The sequence below is a fragment of the Ambystoma mexicanum genome, chromosome 8 (assembly GCF_040938575.1).
Source record: "Ambystoma mexicanum isolate Mex_15411 chromosome 8, UKY_AmexF1_1, whole genome shotgun sequence".
Taxonomy (NCBI): domain Eukaryota; kingdom Metazoa; phylum Chordata; class Amphibia; order Caudata; family Ambystomatidae; genus Ambystoma; species Ambystoma mexicanum.
Window position 1 is genome coordinate 372,209,040 of NC_090929.1, and position 27,816 is coordinate 372,236,855.

General features: G+C 50.9%; 1 protein-coding gene across 4 annotated transcripts in view; it reads right to left on the reverse strand.

Moving 5' to 3' along the window:
* The window catches only part of LOC138471948 (discoidin domain-containing receptor 2-like), a 679,729-nt gene that overhangs the window by 85,951 nt on the left and 565,962 nt on the right, over positions 1-27,816 (reverse strand). For all 4 annotated transcript variants that reach the window (XM_069609836.1, XM_069609834.1, XM_069609835.1 and 1 more), the window contains 3 exons: positions 15,393-15,540; positions 13,791-13,896; positions 11,273-11,459 (listed from right to left, as the gene is read on the reverse strand). In XM_069609836.1, the coding sequence (XP_069465937.1) occupies positions 11,273-11,459; positions 13,791-13,896; positions 15,393-15,540 (441 nt within the window). The remainder of the gene's footprint in view (positions 1-11,272; positions 11,460-13,790; positions 13,897-15,392; positions 15,541-27,816) is intronic.

The window sequence follows — 27,816 nt, forward strand, 5'->3', positions numbered from 1 at the left end:
ATAGTGCCAGAATCAGAATTGTTTTGTGTGACTTTGAGGCAATCACAGACCTGTTTTCTGAAGGTGTAGAGTTCAAAGTCCCCCTCGCACTTGCACGATCTGAATGACACAAGGCCCAGTAAGATCCTTTGTTTTGTCCTCCCTTTGTCTCCCCTTCCTTGTCTTCTCGTGCCTAGAAACACCCGCAGGAGAGGAGGCGCGTTATAAATGACATCATATCATATGATATCAAAGCCTTAAGAGTTCATCTTTCCGTTTTTTCTCAGTTGTGCCAGATTCTCCACGGCTCTGTGCCACGCACTGGACACGTTGCACGGATAATGATCATCACCTTCATGTGTGTCTTTTTGTCTAAGATCACAGATGTTTCCATGTCCTTTCTATAACATTCCATGGACAGGTTTCCTCATGGTACTCCTCATCAGACTGGTTATCAACTCTTGCAAGTATTTGGTCTGCAGAGTGTATGGCATACACCAAACTAGAGGTTTTTTTTAGTTTAGATTGCTTGGCATAAAGAGCCTCAAATTCTCACTGGTTATCGGCTTCGGTTTAGTACAGGTAGTACACAACTGACAACGTGGTTCCCTGGAAGGCAGATTAAAGGCACACTATCCAGACATCCATGACAACTTGCTATAACACCCAGGACTAAAACTATTCCTCTGTCTACCCCCCCCCCCCCCCCCCCAAGACCCTACATCATGAAATGGCTGGTAGCACCTGGCGCGCATGGTCAACCCAGCCCCATCACCACCCTAAAGCATGGTTCTTTGTCACACACTGCTCCTCCCACTCACACAGCATGTGGCCTACACCACTTCTTTCCAATGTGAAACTAATTTGTGACTGACGGACATGTTTCTCAGATGTGGTTTTGGCTCCTGGGCAGCCCTGACACTCTTTTTCTGCTTCGACCTACCCAGTGAGTATTTGATATGCAAATCAATATTTTCTTCCTATGAAAAGCTTGATAAATTACAATTAAAACAAACAACAACGAAAAATGTAAACATCCAAGGACTGAAAATGTACGTATAAAAAAATCCCCACAATGCACATACACAGTTTACCTGCAGTACACAGGCAGCCAGTGAAGGGACGGCCTGGCAGGGAGGCCGAATCACAATGTGCAACGTCACAAACAAGCCGGAAGCAGTGTTCCGACCACTAGATGTAGAAGCTAATGGTTCAGAATGCAAGCAGCTAGAGTGTTGGCAGAATCCAGTTTAGAACGCATCATTGACTGAACTATAATATGGCGTTCTTAACCAGTTTCATGTGCCATACTGGTTAACAAGGCCACCGGGACGTTACCCACGGTATGATCCATAGAACGGGTTAAGAACGCCATTAGCCAAGATGGCAGCCATGGAAGTAGAAGGTGGGGCTGCTGCGGCGGCGGGCAGTGCCACCACCACAATCAGGAAAGTGGGGTTTGGGAGTTGGGTTGGGATGAAGAGAACGGAGGGTCAGGTGAATATGGCAGGCTGCGGAGCCGGATATCAGGCAGCTTGGAACATGTGCTGGGTCGGGAGTATGAGCTCATGTTTCTAGCCACCTGATTGGCCAACTACCACCAGCAGGGTGCTAATGATGATATGTTCCTCCCCGGGAGGAAAAGGAAGAGCATGGCAACACAGCCAGAGTTCATAAAAAGTGGCCTTTCCTGCATCTTCAATTTGGGAGGAAAGGTCAACACCAGCTTGCCATAAAACTCCCACATTCTTTACTATACTACCAAAGGAGGTGAAAAGACCAAACATCTTGAGGAGGTGGTAGAATAGCCTGTTTAATAAGCCAGTACCTTAGGACAAAGAGAATAACCTACATTGTATTCATATTTAATTGGAGCCCACTGTGACTCATCCAGTGATCAATCTTATCTGGGCAACACAGTAAGTCCTTAAAATCATCACTGGGGTTCTTGGCTCTGACATGTTTACCATCCACATAAGAATTACAAAGTAGGTGTTCAACAAAATCTGCAAAAGAGGTGGATGGATATGTTGAACAGAAGTGGAGACAAGAGAGAACCCTGAGGGCCACCACAGGAAACTACTACTGAGGGAGGAATAAAAGGATCTGTATAACTCTCTGAAAATTTTTGTCTAGGAAAGACGGAAACCAGCCTATGGTAACATCAGAAATACCAGCCACATGAGACAGGGACAATAAAAGAATAGTATGTGAAAACATTTCTTTTTTTATTTAAAAATACTGATTTTATGGGGTTTGAGATTGTTTTCACAGTCAGCTAGGGTTCCTAGGGATTGACCTTTTTTCCCATAATTTCTCAGATTCACTCAGTACAGATTGCAGTTGTCTGAGCCACGAGGAGAACCAAGGGTAAGAAGATCTGTTTGCTTTCCTAACATGGACGTGGGCGACAAAGTTGCAAAAACTGTGGAACGATTATGCAGTGTCAAAAAGGTGACACATGAGGGCGATCCTTCAACTAAAGCAAATGTGGAGAGTATTCAAAATGAGATATGCATAACTTGTTATTTTTTCCTAATTAATACCTCTGGCTTTGTTCTTGACTGAGAACAGAAAAACCTAAATATTAATAGAAATCAATCTAATAAAGTGATTGGACCAGTTAAGTCATATGCCTGCAGCAAGAACCTGATCTAAACAGTGTCCTTTCGCATGGGAAGGATAATTTGTCAAAGGACCCAAATGATCTGGAAAAAAGTACATCTTTAAGTATATCCACATCATGACTATAATCAGTCCATAAATTAAAGTCCCCTAGCAGTAAACAGTGTCGAAAACCAAGGGCATCAGGGACAAAAAGAGGTCCAAGCCTTCTAAAGCATGCAGGGGACACAGGGGGTCAACAGCAAAGCAAGGGTTTAAGTGTAATGATATTATTCAGACTATGTTATAAATGCCATATCATATCATATGTTGACATACCAGACAGTCAGAGGAATAATCCCAAAAATACAAATGGCAGAAGGTTGACCATAAAATGACCCTTATGAATTACTGCAACTCCAACTCGGGATTGAACTGGTCTTCTTAGCCAATCATAGCATAACTGAAAAGCAGTACTGTAGGGACAATCTGAATACTGTTACCCGTAAACCAGGTTTATGTGATACACAGGTTTCTGTGATATGAACACAGTTTGAATATTACTGTTTATGAACGCTGATTTGCATTCTCATTTATTATATCGTTGACTGTCTTATGTAAAGCACTTTGGACAAAAGTGCTATATAAAACTCAATAAATACAAATACCAGCAAAATCATTAATGACAGCATTTGAAATTTCTGATGCTGCATTTAAAAGTGCCTTTTCAATTGGGGCGTTGAGGTAACTGAAAAAATAGCAACTGGGGTTTAATAAACAAGCAGTATACGATGACAAAGTACGCCATATATCTCATAATGAACAGTTTTAGCCCAGGTGTGCACAGGGATAGTAGAAAACCCATTGATAAACTCAAGCATATCAGGCCTGGAAAGAAGGGCAAGGTGGCCAGGCAAAACAACACAGGAAAACACTCCTATACAAGCAAGCGTCAACAAAGAAAGAACATACACTCACCAAAAGAGAGTGGGGGTAAACAAGAGGAAAGGGAACAGGGGCGCGGCACCATCAAAAGGAAAGAGAACAGGAGCAGGCAGCATCTCACGCCGACCGTCAAAATGGCAGAATGGGTGTTTCATAACGAGTGACAATGGCAAGGCCACGCAAATCCTGGACACAGCGAAAAACACAGGTAATGAGGGCCTCCTGATTCACAGAAATTAGTAAGGCACGCTCTCGATTTACCAGTCTTCTAACCTAGCCTAAATAAGATCTGGGACATGGTCAAATCTGTAGGAAGGAACAAGTTACTTACCTGTAACTGTTGTTCTCCAGCATGGGTCTGGCATGGATTCACATGCTCATGAATATTCCCCGTCGTCAGGCTGGGAATCCTCGGTAAAGAAAAAACCAGTATCAGTTTCGTTTCTGATCTGTCTTTCGTAGTAGTAACCAATCACTGGTCTCTGCGTCATACTGACCACAGCCAATGACTGCCCTCTACCTAAGCACCGCCTCTGGCAGCCATCTTCAGATTTGGAAGCACGTGAAGTGGCAGTATGACCAAGTGAAGAGCCGCAGAGGGGTAGGCGGGAGGGTTCGCATGTGAATCCATGCCAGACCCATGCTGGAGAACAACAGTTACAGGTAAGTAACTTGTTCCTTCTCCAGCATGGGGTCTGGCATGGATTCACATGCTCATGAATAAAGAATACATAGCAGTATACACATGCACAACCACGGGAGGTGGCAAAGGCTCAACATTAAGCATAGCATCAAACTCAACATTAAGCATCTTACCTCCTCACCAGGCTCACCTCAGGCGAACAGGTTGCGCAGCACTGCTTGGCCGACCCTGGACTCCTCCCTGGAATCCCGATCGACGCAGTAGAACTTCGTGAAGGTGTGCGTCGACCTCCACGTAGCAGCCCTGCATATGTCCAGCAGGGGCACACCAGAAAGGAACGCCGTGGTAGCTGCGATCGCTCTGGTGGAATGGGCTCTCGGACGGCCGGGCAGAGGTCGGTTTGCCAACCGATGACAGTACATGATACAGCCGGAGAGCCATCTGGAAATGGAAGCCTTCGAGAGAGCCTTCCCCTGATTGACAGGTCCAAAGTTCACAAAGAGTTGTGACGTCTTCCGAAAACACTTCGTGCGGTCCACGTAGAACTTCAGAGCTCTAGCTACATCCAGCGAGTGCAAAGTCCTCTCAGCCGGCGACGAAGGCGACGGGAAGAATACAGGCAACACCAAGGGTTTGTTGAGATGGAAGTCCGACGGTACCTTGGGCATGAAGGAGGGGTGCGTCCTGAGCACTACCCTTGGTCGTGGAAAGTCAAGTACGGGGCCTTGCAGGAAAGGGCCTGGATCTCTCCCACTCGTCGTGCGGAGGTGATGGCCACAAGAAAAGCAGTTTTCCACGATAGAAACTTCAACGGAGCCGAGTGCAGAGGCTCGAACGGAGGTCCCATGAGCTTGGTCAGCACCACGTTGAGCTCCCACGCCGGGGCCGGAGCCTTCACCGGCGGGAACAATCTGAACAGTCCCTTCATGAACTCTTTCACCAGGCGATGAGACCACAAGGACGTCCGCCCCGTGGTTCTGGTGTATCGGGAGATCGCAGCAAGATGAATCTTGATGGACGCGTGTGCCAGGCCAGCTTTGGCCAGCGTCAGCAGGTACGGCAGTACTTGGGGAGCCGTAATCCGTAGAGGGTTAATCTTCTGTGCGTGGCACCAGACAGAGAACCTCTTCCATTTGTGTCCGTAGCATTTAAGAGTCGAGGACGCCCTGGCCTTTGCAAGAACCTCTCTGCAGTCGGCCGGTATGTCGTATCCTCCAAACTCTAGCGCTGCAGGAGCCAGGCCTGCAAGTTCAGCGACTTCGGGTCGTGGTGGAGGATGGCGCCTCCTTCCCTGGAGAGTAGATCCGCGTCCGCCGGCAGCTTGATCGGCGGGGACGCTGACAAGTCCAGAAGGTCCGGGAACCATATCTGCCTCGGCCACGAGGGTGCGACGAGGATCATCCTGCACCGTGACCTCTTGAGCAGGTTGACTAGCCGGATTAGCAGAGGCAAGGGAGGGAACGCGTAGAGGAACAGGCCCTCCCAGGGGAACGAGAAAGCATCGCCCATGCTCCTCGTCTGGGGAAACCTGCTGGCGAACCTCCGGCACTTGGTGTTCGTCGCCGTCGCGAACAGGTCGATCTGGGGTGTGCCCCACCGTCGGAAGAGTCGATCCACCAGATCCTGCCGTAGTTCCCACTCGTGGCACGAGCGCAGCTCCCTGCTGAGTGAGTCGGCGATGGTGTTTTTTATCCCTGCCAGATGAAACGGCACCAGAAAAATCCTTTGGGCGACGGCCCAATGCCACAGGTCCTGCGCCTCCTTGGACAGCGCTGGGGACCTGGTTCCGCCCTGTTTCCTGATGTAAAACATGGTGGTGGTGTTGTCGGTGAAGATCCTCACCACCTTGCCCTTGAGGGACGGAAGGAAGGACCTGAGGGCCCAAAACACTGCACGGAGCTCCAGGACGTTGATATGCAGGGACTTCTCCGTCGGGAGCCAGAGTCCCTTTGCCTGCAGATTTTCGGTGTGCGCTCCCCACCCTTCCAGGGAGGCATCCGTAGTCACAGTCTCCTGGTGGGCTGGGGTCTGGAAGTCCATGCCCGCCGTCAGATGCGCGCGGGTGCCCCACCACCGTATCGCTCGTCGGAAGTTCTCGTCGAGCTTGATCCTTTCCTCGAAGCTGCCCGTCGTCTGGATCCAGCGCGCATCCAGGAATTCTTGCAACGGGCGCATCCGGAGCCTGCACATGGGAATGAGGTAGATGCAGGAAGACATCATCCCGAGGAGGGACTTGATGGACCTCACTTTGGCCGCGTCGGCCACCAACATCCGTTGCACCTTGCCCAAGATGGTCCTGGTCCTCTCCTCCGACGGGGAGGCCAGAAGGGACACTGTGTCGAGCCTCGCTCCCAGAAACAGTGCGACTTGCGCGGGCACCAGGTGGGATTTGGCGTAGTTCACGGAGAATCCCAGGTCCGTGAGGAGTTGGACGGTCCTTGCCGTGTGAACCACGGCGAGCTCCCTCGTCTTGGCGCGGATGAGCCAGTCGTCCAGGTAGGGGTAGACGTGGATCCCCTCGCGGCGCAGCTGCGCCGCCACCGGTGCGAGGCACTTGGTGAATACCCTGGGTGCCGACCGTAGTCCGAAGGGGAGGGCTCTGAACTGGTAATGACGCCTTTGGACCACGAACCTGAGGAATTTTCGGTGCCCCTTTAGGATGGGAATGTGGAAGAAGGCATCCTCCAAATCCAACGACGATAGGAAATCCCCTTCCTCCAGCTGGCCCAGGACGTGCTGGAGGGTGACCATCCGGAACTTCTGCGCCTTGATGAACTTGTTCAGACGTCGGAGGTCTAGGATGGGGCGCCATCCTCCCGTCTTCTTCTTCACGAGGAAGTATCTCGAGTAAACTCCGGAGCCCCGAAGCCTCTTTGGGACGATTTCGATGGCACCCTTCCTGAGCATCACCTTTACCTCCAGGAGAAGTTGAGGGACGTGAAGTTCTTTCCTGGCCACGGGGGGGACGCGCGGGCACCTTCTTTGAAACTCGAGTGCGTGGCCCCGGGCCAGGGCGTCCAGCACCCAACGGTCGGTGGAGATGGACTCCCACACGCTGACGAAGCCCGCCAGCGGGCCTCCCACCGGGGTGCTCCGGTGGGGGCCCGACCCCACAGCCGGTTCAATCCTGCTTGGACGCGGCCTTGCCGCCTTGACCTCCTGGGCGACGACGGCGGGGTCCGCTAGACTTGCCTCGTCCTCTGTAGGCCTCTTGCGACGACGAGCGGGCCGCTTGACGGTAGGAAGCGGAACCGCCGCCGGAACCTCTGGAGGCGCCCTTGCCTCCGCTGCTCCGAAAGGGCGTCCGACGTTGCTGCAGAACTCCGAGGGCCCGGGCCGTCTCAGTATCCGCCTTGATGGCCTGAAGGGAATCGTCCACTGTCTTCCCAAACAGGTTGTTCCCGTCGAAGGGCATGTCCAGGACTCTGGTCTGGACGTCCTGCCGGAAGTCCGTAGCTTTGAGCCATCCACGACGTCGAAGGCAAACGCCGTTGCCCAGCTGGCGGAACCCAGTGTCGGCGATGTCCGTCGCCACGGTGATGGCGTGGTCCGAGGCCACCTCACCTTCCTTTCCCTCGCCGTCCGGCGGGGAAGTCGATGTGGAGGCCGCACCCCCCCCGCTTTCTTCCTGGCTGCCGCGGAGACGACGGAATCCGGGGTAGGCTGCGCCCGGAGGCACAGGGGGGCCGTGTCCGGGACCCGGTACTTTTTCTCGTACCGGTCTCTTCTAGCTGGCGTCGTGGAAGGGTTCTTGAGGAGGGAAAGGCCCTCATCCCAAATGTCGTCCAACAGAGGCACTGCGAGGACCGTCTTCCTCTTGGCCTCGCGCCGCTGATAAAGGAAGCCTTCCTTTTTCTTCTCCTCAGGGCAGAGTTGGAAAAGCTCGGAAGCCCTGGAGATCATGGAGTGGAAAGATCCGATGTCGTCGGGCGGAGAAGCCCTGGCGGGAGGCGACGACGGAATATCCTCGTCGTATGCCTCGTCGTCCGTACCCGTCGCTGCCGTGTCAGTCCCCGTATCATCCCCTCGGGTGGACGGGGAGGAGGGCTGGACGGGGCGCGACGGTTGAAAAGGAGGTGGTGGATGGATCCTTCTTTTCTTGGTAGGGGGAACACCAGAAGGTCCCGGTTCTGGATCCCCCGACGGGAGAGGTTCCTTCGTCGGTAACGGTAGTCTCGTCCTTATCTCGGAGCATAAGGACTGTATGGCCAACAAAATGGCCGCCGAGTTGTCTTGCGGCGCTGGCAGAGGGGAATCCGACGGGCGAGCAGGGGCCCCGTCGGTATCCTCGACGATGTCGTCGTCGTCGTCACCTGCGTCGGGGTCCATTCCGACGGGCTGGCCTTCTTCCACGCCTAGGCCGTGGCTTAAGACCTCGATCAGCTCCTCTTCTGAGGTTGAGGCCGAATCTACGACGACGCCCTGCCCCCCCTTCTTCTTCCCCACGGAGGGTTTCACGGGGGTCCTATCGATGGGCACAAAAGAAGACTCCCTCCGAGGAGGCAGGGAGATTCTGGGCCCCGAGGTCGCCACCACTGGCGCAGCCTCCACAGGCTGAGCCAGGGCCGCCGCGACCGTTTCGATAGAGGGCTTGGTCGGATGGATCAAGGCCTTCACCACCTTAGGTGCGCTCACCGCCTTATCCTTGAGGGAGGGGGCACTGCCACGCTCCTCCTCTGTCTTAGAGCTCGACCGGGGCCTCTCCAGGAGTTTCGCCGGGTGCTCGGCCTTCCTCTTACCCGACCCAGAGCGTTGGCTCGTGGTTGATGGTGCCGGGGAGGGTGCGCCCTGCCTGGCGCCCGTAGAGCCCGACCGTTCGGCGCTCCCGGTGCCAGCGGACTCGCGGTGCTTAGCCTTATGTTGGGCCCCCGTCGCCGGGGCGCCCTCAAAGGTCTTAGAAGACCGCTCGGATTTCTTCTTCTTCTCGCCAGACGGGCTCTTACCCTCCAGCCAGTTGGCGAGACGTTGATGGCGGTCCTTCATGGTCCGTTCCGACATGTTGCCGCAAAACGCACAGTTCTCCACGTGCGTCTTTCGTCCTCCTTAAAGACGTTCTGCAGCTGGCATCCAGGGCAGACCCTGAACAGCTTTCCGGGCGTCGAGCTTCCCTTCTCCTGGGCCATCTCCGAGACCGGGCCTGAGAAGCTTCTGGAGTCCTCCGAAGTGAAGCTCGACGAAATCTTCACCCTTGAGGGGCGCAGACGAATCCGACACGGGTCCCCGTTGATCGGATGTAGGATCGGTGGAGCTTGAGGCTCTTTTGACCGAAAGAATCGAAGTTTTTGTGAAAAAAGCGCGAAAAATAGCACTAACGCTCGAGAGCAATAGCACGAGGATCCCAACACATGAACGTGCGGTAAAAATCTGAAGATGGCTGCCAGAGGCGGTGCTTAGGTAGAGGGCAGTCATTGGCTGTGGTCAGTATGACGCAGAGACCAGTGATTGGTTATTACTACGAAAGACAGATCAGAAACGAAACTGATACTGGTTTTTTCTTTACCGAGGATTCCCAGCCTGACGACGGGGAATATTCATGAGCATGTGAATCCATGCCAGACCCCATGCTGGAGAACAGGATTTACAGAGGTGTAAAACTTTTCCCGGACAGATATTCACCATCCCCAAAGTTTCACCACACTTTCTGGAGGAAAAAAAAAATACATTTTGGTTTTCACTTTGTTAAATGCATATGGATTTCACTTCTAGGGACATGTGCCTGGTGTTTTGAGAGTTAGTTGGACTTGTGTGCCTACAGTGACATAGATGCAGATTGCATGTGTGATCTGTGAGCATCCACATAAAGCTCAAAGTTGCCCTTGAACCAGCCAAGTGCTCTCTATAGCCCCCGATCACGGGTTGTGTACTGAGTCTTGTAACCTCTTAGCGGTTAATGGTCATGATCCACTCTGCTGTCTCTATATTCCAGACTCCCATTCCAAGTATTTTATTTTCATGGTGTACCTTTGTTTTTGTGTCGATCCACTGAAATAATGGTGCCAGGTTTTTTAAGCAATACAAACACGATTTCCCCACTTCGAAGCACTGTAATAACACATGTTTTAATCACCCAATTGCTCAGAATACTCAGGTCATCAACCTCAGAAGGATGAAGAACTGTGTTCGCCTTACAGGAATTCCAAACCATTTCTGCAGTCAGAACACAGACATCCCAGCTGAGTGCTTAACTTACCTACCTTGCAGTTGACAGACAGATCCAACACTCTACCTTCACAACTCCTTGTGCAGACAAGCAGCTGCTGGTGAGTTGATAAGCGCTGACACCCAGTATCTACTTTGAGTTCCTGGTCTATGAGCCCCTAATTCAACCCATACACACACATGTATTTGGCTTTGCGGTGCCACCCCCCAAAAAAGCAGCAAACGCACACATACATTCCATACAACTTGCAAGCCAGCACAGTCCTCCTAGCGTATAAATCATGTGAGATGTTCACCCTGTAAACTCCTCTTGGAGAAACATGCAGGTATTTTGGCCCCATGGCATGGACCTCAGAAGGTGTTTGCCTTCATTCACCTTCATGAAGGGAGAGTGGGAGCCGGGAAAGAGATAGGAAGCAATCCTTCAGCCTCATTCTCTCCGCTGTTCGCTGAGGATTTCGCCAGCCATTCCACCAAGCCGCTTCCCACTCCTGTTAGGGATAAGATCAGCTGTGCATAGACCACCACCTGCTTCCTGAAAGATAAAGAATATTTCCCCCGCATGCCCTTCGCAGCTCCGCGTGAATATTTACCAGTCAGGTATGGATGTGATGAACCAGTGGGTGATGGCTACTTCTCCCTTCACAAAATGCATATGTGTTTAGATATCAATCCCATATTATTTGCAGAAAGTGCCCTTATGTTAATGCAAGTGTGCAAGTATGCAGAAATCCATCATTAACTGTAGCATCACTTAAATTACTTACCGAAAATAAAAATGAAACAAATCCCCAGGTCAAAACAACAGCACATCACTTTTCTAGCAAAAGGATTTGGGGAAGGACCAAATCGAGGGAAAAATAAACCATGGGAAGCCCATTTAGCTGCCTGACTGCTTTACTGCCTTCCTTGTAATTATTAGAACCACATTCCATATCATACCTTCATGAAAGTGAAGTTTCTTGCCCGATCGAATTGGAACTCCATCTCTATGTACCCTCTGCCGGAGCTCTCATTCCGCCAGCCAACATAGTCATAGCCCGGCCACACGCGGTACTGGAGGCTATGCGTGAAGTCATCCTGCCCGATCACACTATCCGTGAGCTGACCCAGGCCCCCATAGAGATGTCTGGAGAGGGCAGAGACAATGGCATAGGTTAAAGTTACAGTGACTCTTCAGCACCCGACTCCACCTGCACGAGTTCTCATTAAATACGTTTTCTAAAAAAATGTCAACCACCTCCCAACATTGGGAAACGACAGCCCATATGACAGATGCTATTCTATCATACAGTTTGTCAAATGGCATTACTACCCGGTATGAGGATATTTGAGCTAAAATGTATTACATTTTACTGAAATAGTAATGTCTTTCTGATGCTTGTACCTGCTCAGATTCACATGCTTTGAAAAGGCTGACATCTAGTGGTTGGTGTGGATTATGTCATTACTTAATTTCGATTTCAAAAGAGACGTTGAGAGGGTGTGAATGCAATACTATCCCTACTGTGAAATTGGGCGAGCTCCTTAGCTAAAAGCAAATGTATACACATCAACCAGGTTACAGTAACAGAGTGAGCACAACTTTATGTGGATCATAATTGGTATTGCACCTCCAAATAGGTTTCAAGCAGCTTCATCTAGGGGCGGCATACTATGTCGATAGGTCAATGGACGTGGTGTCATTTGAACGAGCAATACATGTAAGCCACAAGTGGGAGGAAGGAGGGATACACTAAATGCAGTAGCACTATTTATGCCAAAGGATCAGGGTCCTGATTACAATTTTGGTGGACATTTTAGCAGCAATACCACTGGTGGTAAATACCATCTCTGCTATTGGTGTTTCTGGAAATCCACCCTATTCCCAGCTTACAACTGTGTAGGTGGTATTTCTGAGATATCAATATCACGTACACGAGTCTAAAACCTAAAGTGTAGCCTTTTAACTTTTTTTCTACCCATTCCCATCTTCAATGTGAACGTGGAAACAGATAATTTACAGATGTGGTTCATACCACTACTGTGCATTTTTGTAATGCCAAAAAGGGTATATTCTGATACTTTTCTGCATTACATGCATAGGGTGGTGAGAAGGGCCGCTTCAGCCTTGGCCGATGCCGTAGTCTTGGCTCAAGCCCTATATCAGACCCGTTTTGCTCTAGGTGATTCTTCTTGGCTGATGCCATAAGGTATTCTCCCCACTACCGGGAACATTTTTGTAGAATGTTCTCCTTCCCTAACTGAGTTCTCAAAGGTTTGTATGAAGTCATTATTTCGTGTGGTGGCCTTGCAACTGCCCCCTGGGCCTCGGCTAGATCTGCCAGCTGGCTTGGATTCCAACAGTCTTTGGGCTCGGGTTCTCAGCAGGCCTGCAATCCTATCCTTACTCTTCCACATGGCTTAACTCAAGCTCTGGCCCCAACTGACTAGGCCAACCCCTTCTCTCTCTCCTTGCTGCTCCTATGGCCGTTGGGTTTGGCCCCCACATGCTCTTCTTTCCTGTTTCTCCGTCTTTGCTTCACTGATACTACTTGGCCTTTTTTGCTTGCTCAAAACAGTCTCAGCTCTTCTGACTCTTCCACTCTCTGATCACTGCTATTCCAATTCCTTTCCAGGAAGCAATAACAGCCCCCAGGTCCAGAGGTTTGTGTCTTGTTTGCAGACAGATGCTGATTAAGTGATAGTGTCAATCAGTATTCTGGTTTGCGGTCTGTTTCTTCTTCTTAGGCCAGGAGAATAGCTCAGGGGCAAGATATTTGTCTTGCAAGCAAGACAATGCATAGCAACACAGGTTTGAATCCCGGGCTTGCGCTTAGAAACTGGTCCCTGGTATTAAACTCTTATAAAAGAACAATTATAATTAAGATTTGTTCTCCATGAATTGAACTCTGCCTAATGTTTGTATCTCTTCCCCCTGGTTCTTTAGCCACAGGTGTTGTGTGTCTTTAGTCAACTAGAATTGAGAGGAACTTTAAGGTTATAAATGCCATGGGTTATAGCACCATGTTTGGATTAGGTGGTGTCATAAGGCCAACCCTTCGATCCTACATTTGGAACCTCCCAGGTACAAATGAGTCTGATTTTGGATGTGGAGCAGTCCAGCGCTGGAGGTTGGTGCGTGCACTGTGTATTTATTTCTTCTACTGAACAGTTTCCTCCCATCACTGGTCCATATTGCATGCTGGGGCTCACATGGGCGGAGCGCGCTGCTGCGCGACTCACAGTTCCTTCATGGAACCATCACCATATCCAGAACTCTTCAGAAAGTCAGGAATGGATGTGATGCATCCAGTGGGTGATGGCTATTCTCCCTTCACAAAATGCATATGTTTTTAGATATCAATCCCATATTATGTGCATAAAGGAATGGGAACAGGCGTGTAAAAGTAATGAAGTGATCTAAGATATTGCATGTGAAGGGAGAGCCCCTGTGTTACTGTGGTCGAACAATATTTACCTGCGTTCATGGAACCCATCATAAGTGGTATCGTTTAGGTAAACAATGGGGTAGCCGGGTGCAGCGATGATTCCTCCCTCAGGGACACTGTATGATTCCAGGCCATCTGCAAAGCAAAGGCATGTACAAGTTAGACGTCGCCTGGAGTGTGCAGTCCCTGCTAAGAATAGTAGGATGTCCCCGAGGATGCACGATGCTGGGGAGGTGACGCCACCTGCCATAAGCTTGCCTGGACCCATGTCTGCGGGGGACTTCTTCCTGGGGGGGCGAGGACCTTAAGAAGCAGAACCATGTGAGGCATAACATACGTCGCTCTTAAGAGCGTATGCAACATTTATAAATGTGCCTCTTTTTCATGAAGGTAAAGCAAACATCAGCTAATCACACTAAGGTGAAGGTGTAGAGGAATTTCCATTGTGAATCCAGAATCCAGAATAAAGTCAAGTGAAATAAAAACACATAGCTGCGACATTAGATCAATGTGAACATACAGAGGCATTTTTCACTGTGACATTGAGAAAAGGGGAACATGTTCAAAAACATCATCCATGATATCCAATCAAAGGGCATCCCCGCAAAGACACAAGGCCTCATTATAGGCCTGGCGGTCCAGAAATAAGGGTGCCGGTAGCAGTGTACTGGGACCATTTTCGGACCGTCTGACCTGCCGGGAGCACCGGCCCCTGCAGTCAGGTATACACCAAATTGTTTGTTTACAATTGTTCGAATGAACAATTGACCGATTTTAAAGGGTCACAATTGACCTTTTCACAATTGACCGCTAATATATATATATATATATATATATATATAGTTTTGGGTTGGGTGGGGGGTTGCGGGGGGGGGGTATGTTTCCCCCGCATATATGTTACAATTGACCTTCACAATTCGGTCAATTGTGAAAAGGTCAATTGTAATTTGACCAGTTGTAAAATGAACAATTCGTATACAACCTGCAGTCATGATTTTCATGGGAGCACCAGCACCGTTGCTAGCGGTGCTGGTGATTCCGTGTCCCCATTCCTGTGGAGTCGACTCCACAAGAATGTGAACTTACACTTTCCGCCGCCTCACATCCCAGGCCGCCGGAACTCGTAATGTCCCAGAGGCAACGGGATATCAAGTGGCGGAACGGTGTTACGAGTTCAATAGCAACCCGGCGGTGAGTGTTCATTATTAGGACACATGTGACCAATGCAAACCTAAGAGTGCTTCTACTCCGCCCTTACAAAGCATAACTGATTCAATGATACACATTGCATCAGAGCCCGCCTACAGAGGCCGATGGAAAGGGCAATCATCCAGAGCGGAAATTAACACTGCTGCCTTGCAGCATGGTGAACAACCACACAAAGACTGACTGGCTGGCATGTCATCCGCTAATAACTGGAAAATAATCCTCGTAACAAAGTTTAATAGTTTCCAGTTGTGTAAAGAAGTCTACTGAAGACACCAGTAGAAACTCACAGGTCTAATTTCAAACTGCCCAGAAGTGTGCTATGCTGTCATTTTGCAGTATTCTTTGGACTTCTACCTAATGACACGGAGCTTGGCGCAGAATTCCAGACATTCGAAAGCATAGAAAGACTGCCTGCCTCTTACCGAGCCAGATGCAACCGTATAGTTCCACCCTCATACAGACGGTCATGGGCAGCTCCGTGAAGGGAATGATGCGGATGTAACGGGCTATTATGGAGGGCCTGAGGTCTTTCAGCATCACTTCGTAAGCATCAACATTGCCTTGGATTACCTGCAGGAGCCAGAGAGTGAGACAAGCTTAAACATGTAGGCAAGTTATACAAAATAAGAATATCACCGGAAATTGGAACAGGAAACAAATGCAGAATGCGAGTGCAGATAATGACCATAAGGTGAATGCTGCCTGCTCATGCCCTTCTGATCCATGACATGCACACCCTCTGTGGTCTACAGACTTGTAGTGTTGCTCCCATGCATTGGCCATGCTACTCTTCCTGCATAGGTCTTTATAGTGGCATTCATTTAGACTGCACAATTCCCCCAATTCAAAATGGCACCTTAGTAAATACAAATGGAGAGGTGTGGGCAGTAGAAACAAGTTAGAGAACCTTGGAGGGGGGGGGGAATGCTATTTTACAGTAATTGCAACAAGTATTTAGTGGAACGTACATGATCAAACACATGGACTGATATATATGTTGACTGATCTCATGAGGTAGCCTAGGTTACGATGTTAGTACAAGCCTTTCTTTCTACTAGGCTCCGGTGGCAGGACCCTCTCACGTCCTCTTTTTACACGTTTGAGGTTCCAAGCACAGAGCTGTACTGAGGTCTGGTCCAGATTAACTTGAATACAATGAGACATATAAACCTACCTACTTGCCTGTGGTTTATATCCTAACATTGGCGACGAGGATCCTGAACTTCCAGACCCCCCCCCCCGGCATCACCTAAGCAAAGGCGAGGCATCTCCCCTCCCGTTCATTTCCAAAATCGCTGTGTGCTGTTGCCCAGCGAGGCAGCAACAGAGACCCAGAAAGCTCAGGGTGTGTGTACAGACACCCTGTGTTAGCTGCTCCACCCACCTGGGCGTTGATGTGGCCAATGATGGAGCAGTATGTGTGGTGGCGATTCTACACCTTCAGGGCGCCACTCCCCGCACCCGAGCATTGATGCGGCCAGTGTGGGACTATCTGCTGCATCATGATTATTGGATTATTGCCACTTCCCAAGTAAGTGAGACTGACCTACCTCGGTCTCTATGTAGGCCGCCAACACTGTGACGTGTGCGCGCGCCCTGCCATCATCCCAGTAAAAGCAGCCGAAGAGGCGGCATGTCCCAGGCAGGAAAATCCTGCTCTCGTACCTAGAAACTAGGACAGGCTATTTCGTGCATGCGCAAAGGAGCAGCAACGTCATTGTAGCAGCTGCGTGTCTCATGCATGCGCATTCTGCATTTGTCCCGTTAGGAGTGGACAGGCAGTTTTGCGCGCATGCCAAAGAAGGAAAAAGACAGAGGCCGGCAGCAGCATCACGTTACTGTGTGTTTCTAGAACTCGTATCTCAGATACAAGTCTTTCTCCTTTGGCGACTTTAAGGTGCACAGGTTTCGTCTCCTGATGGATAAGCTTTTCAAAGGGGGGGGAATGCAGTGTTTTGTTTCCAGAATGACGTGTTGGTGTGCGGTGAGTCAGAAGAAGAACATGACAACATTTTAGATAGAGTGGTCAGTGTTCTGGAAAAAAGGGAATAACATTGAGGAAGGAGAAATGTAAGTTTAAAGTCGATAAATTTGAGTATCTGGGGCACAAAGTATCGGTAAAGTATCGGTAAATGGTGTAAAACCAAAAAGTAGTATGGTGTCTGCCATAAAGGAGCTGGAAAGGCCGAAATCTAAAGGAGAACTGCGTTAATTCCTAGGAATGATAGAATTGTATCCAAAGTTCATTAGGAACTATGCTGACAAAATGGTTGACATTAGAAAATTGCTAAAGAAGGGCGAGGAGTTTATTTGGAATGGGAGGTATGAGAAGGAGTTACATTTCATAAAGGAATTCATTGATTTGGGACGACATTTGGGGAGTTTTGATACACATAGGACACGCATCGTTACTGTTGATGCCAGTGACAATGGTATTGGCGCTGTTTTGTCCCAGGAGAGAAATAACAAAGAGGAGGAGATTATTGCCTATGCTTCAAGAGGTTTGAGAGGAGCAGAAAATAACTATTTGGTTCTTCAGAAAGAAGCATTAACCTGTCATTGGACTGCTGAAAGGTTCAGAAATGTCATGTGGGGTACCAATTTCATGAACAGATCACACACCACTTAAATCTATATTTGAGAGCAAGGGTTTGGACAAGGTATCGAGGCACGTAGCTGGTTGGGTTATGAGATTACAAAGTCACAGATTTGAAATCCAGGTCATACCAGGGAAATAACATATCCTAGCTGATTGTTTATCAAGGTCGGGAAGATGTAATGAAATTGTTGAAGAAGATGTTCTAGCACAAATGTTTTTTGTCAATCATGAAGGGTTGTGAGCAAGGAGGAGTGGATGGAAGAAATTGATAAGGATTTGGTATTCATGCGGTTGAAAGCGTATATGGAATACTTATGGGCCAAAAAGGTGGAGTTACAACAAGATGACAAGGCGTACTGGGAAGTACGCGAAGAATTGAGTGTGGTTGATGATATCATATTTTGGTGGGAACATGCTGTCGTTCCCGAGAATATTAGAGATAACATTTTTGACTTGGCCCATAGCGGACATGTTGGCGTGACAAGGACCAAAACAATTTTGAGGAGCGAATACTGGTTGCTGGGTTTTGATAGAGATGTTGAGCGAAGATTGGCCGATTGCATTCATTGTATTAAAGTGGGCATCGGTGTGGAAGCAAAGGGTCAACCGATTGTAGAGTTTGGCGTTCCTGGAAAGTGTGGGATGAGGTTGCCATGGATATTTTAGGGCCCGTGGAGTCAGGCTATGGGGGTGGAAAGTATGTTTTGTTACTGGTGGATTTGTTCTTGCGATGATCTGAATTTAGGGCTGTGAGAGATATTTGTTGTGAGAGTGTAGCTGAGTACATTCAGGAACTTTTTGCTACGGAAGGTATGCTGGGGATAGTGGTCGAAGTGAGAGGGAGCGGTGCTCTTCTACTCTTTTAAATTAGGTTTTACTGTTACCTTACTTTTATTTTTAAAAGAAACCGTTCCGGCATGGTTTCATTTTGAAATAAAAGTGCAGGAAGAAGTTGAAACTTGCACTTTCAGTGCACTACACTAAACGTTCCCTTAAAAGGCAGGTGCGTGTGTTTGGGAGTTTGTATTGTGTTTGGGAGGGGCATGGTGATGGGGTTTTTGGGGGTGTGTGCAGGCCAGCAGGGAACATAGTTCCACTATTTCTTTTCGTACACTTCGACCACTGGCTGGGGAGCATACTTACGGACAATGGTACACAATTCACAGGTGGATGTTTTGTAAAGTACTTGAAGGAGTGTGGGGTGAAGCATAAGAAGTCTGCATTTTTATCATCCAGAAGGAAATGGGATGTTGGAAAGGGTGAATAGATGTTTAATGGATGCCATTCGCATTGGCTGGAGCATGTGGAATGGACAAAAAGGTGGCAATCCAGGAGAGATTATATGCATTGCTCATGTCGCCACACTCCACAGCGGGTGTGAGTCCATTTGAGCTTATGAGAGGGCGCAAGGTGAATACTAAGGTGAGCCTGCCCTGGCGGGGAAGAGCGAGAGAGTCAGATTGTGTGGTGGATGAATTGAGGAGGAGTTTAAAGGAAAAGAAAGAGAAGTGGGTGATAAAAGAAAATGGTTCCATGTCATTTCATCGCAGGATGTTTTTCCGCTGTTTTTTTACCGCTAATTTTTTAACGAAAACCCCAATTTTTTCTTAGTTATTTTTGGGGGGTCCCCCCTAACTCCCCATTCCCTTTCAGTTTGTATCTATTCCCAAACACCCACATCCCATACATATAATTTTCTATCCCACCCAGCGTAAAAATGTCCTGTGATATGATATGATATGGTATTTGTAACGAGCCTATACACAGGTGTTTCAAGGTGTGATGAAAGGACGCTGTACCGAGAAAATATGAGATGGCGAAAGAAAGAATTTTAGATTGGAGTGTGGTGGTTGGGTGAGAATAAAGACAGGAGTGATCAAAAGGAAGGTAGTGACCTTCCTCTTGATCACTCATTTCTTTATTCTTTAGTTGTGAATCACCAAACCTTATGATCATAGATACCAAGCTGCCACATTTATTATTCGAGGTTTGGGGTGAGCGATCTGTTGATACTGTTGTATTAGTAGACCCTGGCATGACTAAAGTTTTAAGGGTGTGTGTACTGCTTTCAATGCGGATGCCAGGCTTGTGTCACCCCAGTTGGCATGATGAGTATGAATATTAAGGTCTCCTCCTGCAACTTTTGAACCCCCTTTCTGTGGACCTGAATTCTAAGTTTTGGCACTTTGTGTTCCCCATGTGGTAAACATTTGTGTAGGTGTATGCATGCTTAATTCTATGACAAGACAGGAGGCTCGCATTATGCTTTACTCTCTTTAATTACTGCCATTCAGCATTTTCAACAAAACATTTAAAACCGTAACATTCGCTCTTTTTTTCCTTCCTTATGTAAAAAATACCAAATATGAGAGGTTTTAAAAGTTCTAAAGTCACTGTTCTTTTCTGCACTACCTCCCCCATGATCCTCCGGAGCTTAGTAGTCCTGACCTCTCCTGATCCACCTATCCAGGAGCAGGTCGCAGTATAAGAACCCGCCATGATAGTCCTCTGCCTCTTTCTTTTTGCTGCCATTTTGAGATAAGTACCTGTCTCTTATTTCATGACAAGTTTCGGGAATTACTTCAATATTAAGAAAATGATTATTTGTATTGACACCTGTTGTCTTCTTGACTTATTTAATTTAATTTAATGAGGAATTAGTGCTTACCTCATGGCAGTTCATTGCGCATACGCGTCGGTAAAGTAGGAACAAGTTACTTACCTGTAACTGTTGTTCTCCAGCATGGGTCTGGCATGGATTCACATGCTCATGAATATTCCCCGTTGTCAGGCTGTGAATCCTCAGTAAAGAAAAAATCAGTATCAGTTTCGTTTCTGATCTGTCTTTCGTAGTAGTAACCAATCACTGATCTCTGCGTCATACTGACCACAGCCAATGACTGCCCTCTACTTAAGCCCCGCCTCTGGCAGCCATCTTCAGATTTGGTAGCACGTGAAGTGGCAGTATGACCAAGTGAAGAGCCGCAGAGGGGTAGGCGGGAGGGTTCGCATGTGAATCCATGCCAGACCCATGCTGGAGAACAACAGTTACAGGTAAGTAACTTGTTCCTTCTCCAGCATGGGGTCTGGCATGGATTCACATGCTCATGAATAAAGAATACATAGCAGTACACACATGCACAACCACGGGAGGTGGCAAAGGCTCAACATTAAGCATTACATCAAACTCAACATTAAGCAATTCTTACCTCCTCACCAGGCTCACCTTAGGCGAACAGATTGCGCAGCACTGCTTGGCCGACCCTGGACTCCTCCCTGGAATCCCGATCAACGCAGTAGAATTTCGTGAAGGTGTGCGTCGACCTCCACGTAGCAGCCCTGCAGATGTCCAGCAAGGGCACACCAGATAGGAACGCCGTGGTAGCTGCGATCGCTCTGGTGGAATGGGCTCTCGGACGGCCAGGCAGCGGTCGGTTTGCCAACCGATGACAGTACATGATACAGCCGGAGAGCCATCTGGAAATGGAGGCCTTTGAGAGAGCCTTCCCCTGATTGACAGGTCCAAAGTTCACAAAAAGTTGTGACATCTTCCGAAAACACTTGGTGCGGTCCACGTAAAACTTCAACGCTCTAGCTACATCCAGAGAGTGCAAAGTCCTCTCGGCCGGCGACAAAGGCGACGGGAAGAACACAGGCAACACCAAGGGTTCGTTGAGGTGGAAATCCGACGGTACCTTGGGCATGAAGGAGGGGTGGGTCCTGAGCACTACCCTTGTGTCGTGAAAAGTCAAGTACGGGGGCTTGCAGGAAAGGGCCTGGATCTCTCCCACTCTTCGTGCGGAGGTGATGGCCACAAGAAACGCTGTTTTCCACGACAAGAACTTCAACGGAGCCGAGTGCAGAGGCTCGAACGGAGGTCCCATGAGCTTGATCAGCACCACGTTGAGCTCCCACGCCGGGGCCGGAGCCTTCACCGGCGGGAACGATCTGAACAGTCCCTTCGTGAATTCTTTCACCAGACGATGAGACCACAAAGACGTCCGCCCCGTGGTTCTGGTGTATCGGGAGATCGCAGCAAGATGAATCTTGATGGACGCGTGCGCCAGTCCAGCCTTGGCCAGCGTCAGAAGGTACGGCAGTACCTGGGGAGCCGTAATCCGTAGAGGGTTAATCTTCTGTGCATGGCACCAGACAGAGAACCTCTTCCATTTGTGTCCATAGCATTTAAGAGTTGAGGACGCCCTGGCCTTTGCAAGAACCTCTCTGCAGTCGGCCGGTATGTCTTATCCTCCAAACTCTAACGCTGCAGGAGCCAGGCCTGCAAGTTCAGCGACTTCGGGTCGTGGTGGAGGATGGCCCCTCCTTCCCTGGAGAGAAGATCCGCGTCCACTGGCAGCTTGATTGACGGGGACGCTGACAAGTCCAGAAGGTCCGGGAACCATATCTGCCTCGGCCACGCAGGTGCGACAAGGATCATCCTGCACCGTGACCTCTTGAGCTGGTTGATGAGCCGGATCAGCGATGGAAATGGAGGGAACACGTATAGAAACAGGCCCTCCCAGGGGAACGAGAAAGCATCGTCCATGCTCCTCGGCTGGGGAAACCTGCTGGCGAACCTCCGGCACTTGGAGTTCGTCGCCGTCGCGAACAGATCGATCGGGGGTGTGCCCCACTGTCGGAAGAGGCGGTCCACTAGATCCTGTCGTAGTTCCCACTCGTGGCACGAGCGCAGCTCTCTGCTGAGCGAGTCGGCGATGGTGTTTTTTATCCCTGCCAGATGAAACGGCACCAGAAACATCCCTTGGGCGATGGCCCAATGCCACAGATCCTGCGCCTCCTTGGACAGGGCTGGGGACCTGGTTCTGCCCTGCTTCCTGATGTAGAACATGGTGGTGGTGTTGTCGGTGAAGATCCTCACCACCTTGCCCTTGAGGGACGGAAGAAAGGACCTGAGGGCCCAAAACACTGCACGGAGCTCCAGGACGTTGATATGGAGGGACTTCTCCGTCGGAAGCCAAAGGCCTCTCGCGTGCAGATTTTCGGTGTGCGCTCCCCACCCTTCCAGGGAGGCATCCGTGGTCACTGTCTCCTGGTGGCCGGGGGTCTGGAAGTCCATGCCCGCCGTCAGAGGCGCGCGGGTGCCCCACCACCGGATCGCTCGTCGGAAACTCTCGTTGAGTCTGATCCTCTCCTCGAAGCTGCCCGTCGTCTGGATCCAGCGCGGGTCCAGGAACTCCTGCAACGGGCGCATCCGGAGCCTGCACAGGCGGATGAGATAAATGCAAGAAGACATCATTCCGAGGAGGGACTTGATGGACCTCACCCTGGCCACGTCCGCAACCAGCATCCGCTGCACCTTGCCCAAGATGGCCCTCGTCCTTTCCTCCGAAGGAGAGGCCAGAAGCGACACTGTCGAGCTTCGCTCCCAGAAACAGTGCGTCTTGCGCGGGCACCAGGTGGGACTTGGCGTAGTTTATGGAGAATCCCAGGTCCGTGAGTAGTTGGACGGTCCTTGCCGTGTGGTCCACGGCGAGCTCCTTCGTCTTTGCTCGGATGAGCCAGTCGTCCAGGTAGGGGTAGACGTGGATCCCCTCTCGGCGCAGCTGCGCCGCCACCGGTGCGAGCCACTTGGTGAACACCCTGGGTGCCGACCTCAATCCGAAGGGGAGGGCTCTGAACTGGTAGTGACGCCCTTGGACCACGAACCTGAGAAACTTTCGGTGTCCCTTTAGGATGGGAATATGGAAGTAGGCATCCTCCAAATCCAACGACGACAGGAAATCGCCCTCCTCCAGTTGACCCAGGACGTGTTGGAGGGTGACCATCCGGAACTTCTGTGCCTTGATGAATTTGTTCAGTCGTCGTAGGTCCAGGATGGGACGCCATCCTCCCGTCTTCTTCTTCACGAGGAAGTATCTTGAGTAAACTCCGGAGCCCCGAAGCCTCTATGGGACGAGCTCGATGGCGCCCTTCTTGAGCATCGCCTTTACCTCCAAGAGAAGTTGAGGGACGTGATGTTCTTTCCTGGCCACAGGGGGGACGCGCGGGCACCTCTTTAGAAACTCGAGCGTGTGACCCTGAGCTAGGGCGTCCAGCACCCAACGGTCGGTGGAGATGGACTCCCACACGCTGACGAAGCTCGCCAGCCGGCCTCCCACCGGGGTGCTTCGGTGGGGGCCCGACCCCACGGCCGGTTCAGTCCTGCTTCGACGAGGCTTTGCCGCCTTGTCCTCCTTGGCGACGACGGCGGGGTCCGCCTGACTTGCCTCGTCCCCTGTAAGCTTCCTGTGACGACGAACGGGCCGCTTGACGGTAGGTGGAAAATCCGCCGCTGGAACCTTTGGAGGCACGCTGTTTGCCTCCGCTGCTCCGAAAGGGCGGCCGCCGTTGCTGGAGAACCCCAAGAGCCCGGGCCGTCTCCGTGTCCGCCTTGATGGCTTGAAGGGAATCGTCCACTGTTTTCCCAAACAGGTTGTTTCCGTCGAACGGCATGTCCAAGACTCTGGTCTGCACGTCCTGACGGAAGTCAGTAGCCTTGAGCCATCCACGCCGCCTAAGGCACACGCCGTTGCCCAACTGGCGAAATCCAGTGTCAGCGATGTCCGTCGCAATCGTAATGGCGTGGTCCGACGCCACCTCTCCTTCCTGCAAGATCTCTAGGGCTTCCGCCCTCTTGTCGTCTGGTAGGAAGTCCAGCAGGGTGGCCAGTTTGTACCACAACTCCCTGTCGTAGCGGGCTACGATAGCCAAGGCGTTGGCCGCCTTAATCGTCGTCGCTGCTGACGAGATGACTCTGCGTCCCATCGTGTCTAATTTCTTTCTCTCGCCGTCCGGCGGGGAGGTCGACGTAGAGGCCGCGCCCCCCCCGCTTTCTTCCTGGCCGCCGCGGAGACGACCAAGTCCGGGGTCGGCTGTGCCGAAAGGCACAAGGGGGCCGCGTCCGGGACCCGGTACTTCTTCTCGTACCGATCCCTTCTAGCCGGCGTCGTGGATGGGTTCTTGAGGAGGGCGAGGCCCTCATCCCAAATATCGTCCAGTAGAGGTACAGCGAGGACCGTCTTCCTCTTCGCCTCGCGCCGTTGATAAAGCAAGCCTTCCTTCTTCTTCTCTTCCGGGCAGAGCTGGAAAAGCTCGGATGCCCTGGCGATCATGGAGTGAAACGATCCAATCTCGTCGGGCGGGGAAGCCCGGGTGGGAGGTGACGACGGGAGATCCTCGTTGTAAACCTCGTCGTCTGTACCCGTCGCGGCCGTGTCAGTCCCCGTATCATCCCCACGTGTCGTGGACGGGGAGGAGGGCTGAACAGGGCGCGATGGCTGAAAAGGAGGTGGGGGATGAATCCTTCTTCTCTTAGGGGGAGGACTCCCAGAAGGGCCTGGCTCCGGGTCCCCCGTCGGGAGCGGTTCCTCCGTTGGTGGTAACGGCAGTCTCGTCCTTATCTCCGAGCATAAGGATTGTATAGCCAACAAAAGGGCCGCCGAGTTGTCTTGCTGCACTGGTTGAGGGGAGTCCGACGGGCAGTCAGGAGCCCCGTCGGCACCCTCAACGTTCTCATCGTCTCCTACATCGGGGTCCCTCCCGACGGGCTGGTCTTCTTCCACGCCAACGCCGTGGCTTAAGACCTCGATCAGCTCTTCCTCAGAGGTTGAGGCCGAATCCACGATGACCTCCTGCCCCCCCTTTTTCTTCTCCGTCGGAGGTTTCACGGGGGTCCTGTCGATGGGCATGAAAGAGGACTCCCTCTGCGGTGGCAGGGAGACTCTGGGCCCCGAGGTCGCCACCACTGGTGTAGCCTCCACAGGCTGAGCCAGGGCCGCCGCGACTGTCTCGATAGAGGCCTTGGCCGGATGGATTAAGGCTTTCACCACCTTAGGTGCACTCACCGCCTTCTCCTTGGGACGAGGGTCACCGCCTCGCTCCCCCTCTGATGGGGCCTTCGAGCTCGACCGGGGTCTCTCCAGGAGCTTCGCCGGGTGCTCGGCCTTCCTCTTACCCGAGCCAGAGCGTTGGCTCGTGGTTGATGGCGCTGGGGAGGATGCGCCCTGCCTGGCGCCCGTAGAGCCCGACCGTTCGGCGCTCCCGGTGCCAGCGGACTCGCGGTGCTTGGCCTTCTGTTGGACCCCCGTCGCTGGGGCGCCCTCAAAGGTCTTAGAAGACCACTCGGACTTCTTCTTCTTCTTCTCGCCTGACGGGCTCTTCCCTTCCAGCCAGTTGGCGAGACGTTGATGGCGGTCCTTCATGGTCCGCTCCGACATATTGCCGCAAAACGCACAGTCCTTCTCCACGTGCGTCTTGTCCTCATGTAGGCAGTAAAGACAAAGTGAGTGTTCGTCCTCCTTAAAGACATTCTGAAGCTGGCATCCAGGGCAGACCCTGAACAGCTTTCCGGGCGTCGAGCTTCCCTTCTCCTGGGCCATGTCCGAGTGGGCCTGAGAAACATCTGGAGTCCTCCAAAAGCGTGGCTCGACGAAATCTTCACCCTTGAAGGGCGTAGACGAATCTGACACGGGTCCCCGTTGATCGGATGAAGAAACGGTGGAGCTTGAGGCTCTTTTGACCGAAAAAAGAGACATTTTTTGAGAAAAAATGAAAAATAGCACTAACGCTCGAGAGCAATAGCACGAGGATCCCAACACTTGAACGTGCAGTAAAAATCTGAAGATGGCTGCCAGAGGCGGGGCTTAGGTAGAGGGCAGTCATTGGCTGTGGTCAGTATGACGCAGAGATCAGTGATTGGTTACTACTACGAAAGACAGATCAGAAACGAAACTGATACTGATTTTTTCTTTACCGAGGATTCCCAGCCTGACGACGGGGAATATTCATGAGCATGTGAATCCATGCCAGACCCCATGCTGGAGAATATGTATTTATTGACATGCAAGCGTTATCAGGTGAGTAAACTTCGGATTTTAATATAACAGGAGCGGGTGTCGGAGCCGCGAGTGAACGTGCTCGCCTTAGGCTGCCGGCCCCGCTGCGTCAGGAGACGCCGAGAGCGTGGCGGTCTCTAGGATCCAGGGGAGCGGGAGGAGTTATGCTTCCCGGCATTCCCTGGGGACACCTCAACGCTCGCGCGTAACAATTTCATTACGTCGCGAAGCAGAGAGTGACAGTAAGCCTCCACAGCACAGGAATTCAAAAAAAAAAAAGACAACTGATTTTTACTGTGCAAAGGGGAGAAAGGGATTATCCTGCTAAAGCAAGGCTGACTCTGAACCCGTAAGGCTTTTACTTCCACTACTTGTACAGCCTTCCCACGCCTCAGTGCTGACAAGCTGATAGTTGGCAGTGCCAACAGCAGTGATGGCTGCATACAGAAGCCCTGGCCGAACGCCATCAACTTCTCTGGAATGGAGTGCAGAAGAATGGGAGGAGGATCCCTCCCACCAGGAAGCTGATTTATCTCAGAGCTTTAAGAAAGTGCTAGGGGACTCGCTTACTCAAGCAGTCTCGCTAGGAGTGCAGCCTATAACACAAAGGCTTGAAATTTTGGAGGCGATGATGGCAGAAAAGCAGAAGCAGGTAACCGCCAAGAAAAGGCGGGCAAAAAGCCCAGAGGCAGGGCCATCAGACAGACACCCCGAGAACGGGCTTGAATCAAAGGGGCGTAAGGTAGCTCGGAAGAGCAAACACTCTTTGACCCCCCCGAGCACTAATGAAAGGGAGGATGCTGCTCCCCAAGATGTAAGCGACCCCGTCGCTAGGCTAAAAAGAGCCTTCCTGGAGAAACAGAAAGAGAGCCAGGGCAGACCGCCTACCCCGGGGTGAATAATTTAGGGGATGATGACGAGGGCTACTCGCCCGATGATGAGGGGGAAGGAGACGAAGACACCTCACAACACTTCGAAGAAAATGTCGACCCTCAAGATATGGAGAACACCGCTGACATGTTCGATCCAGAGACTATCAGACACCCAAAATCTTCAGAATGGGTGCCTTCACCCAGGGTGTCAGCGTACATGTCCCAGCACATAAGAAAGCCGCTGGACAGAGAGGTGCGTTCACGCATGAGGTCAGAGTGCCCTAGGCCAGTGTTACCAGGGAAGATAGCGGAAACTCCAGACCTAGATCGGAAGATGGTCACGTTCGTGACTAAGTCAGCGTGTGATATTAGGAAAGGAATTGACCGCACCTGGAGAGGATGCCAGGACAAGCTGTTGGACATAGCAGGCCCACTAGCAAAAATAATGGACCTGGCTGAAAAGGCGAAGGACACCGAGATTCCGGTAGACCCCCTCACTTTAGGAAACTGGGCCCAGAAGGCAGTGTGTCTTCTGGGAAAT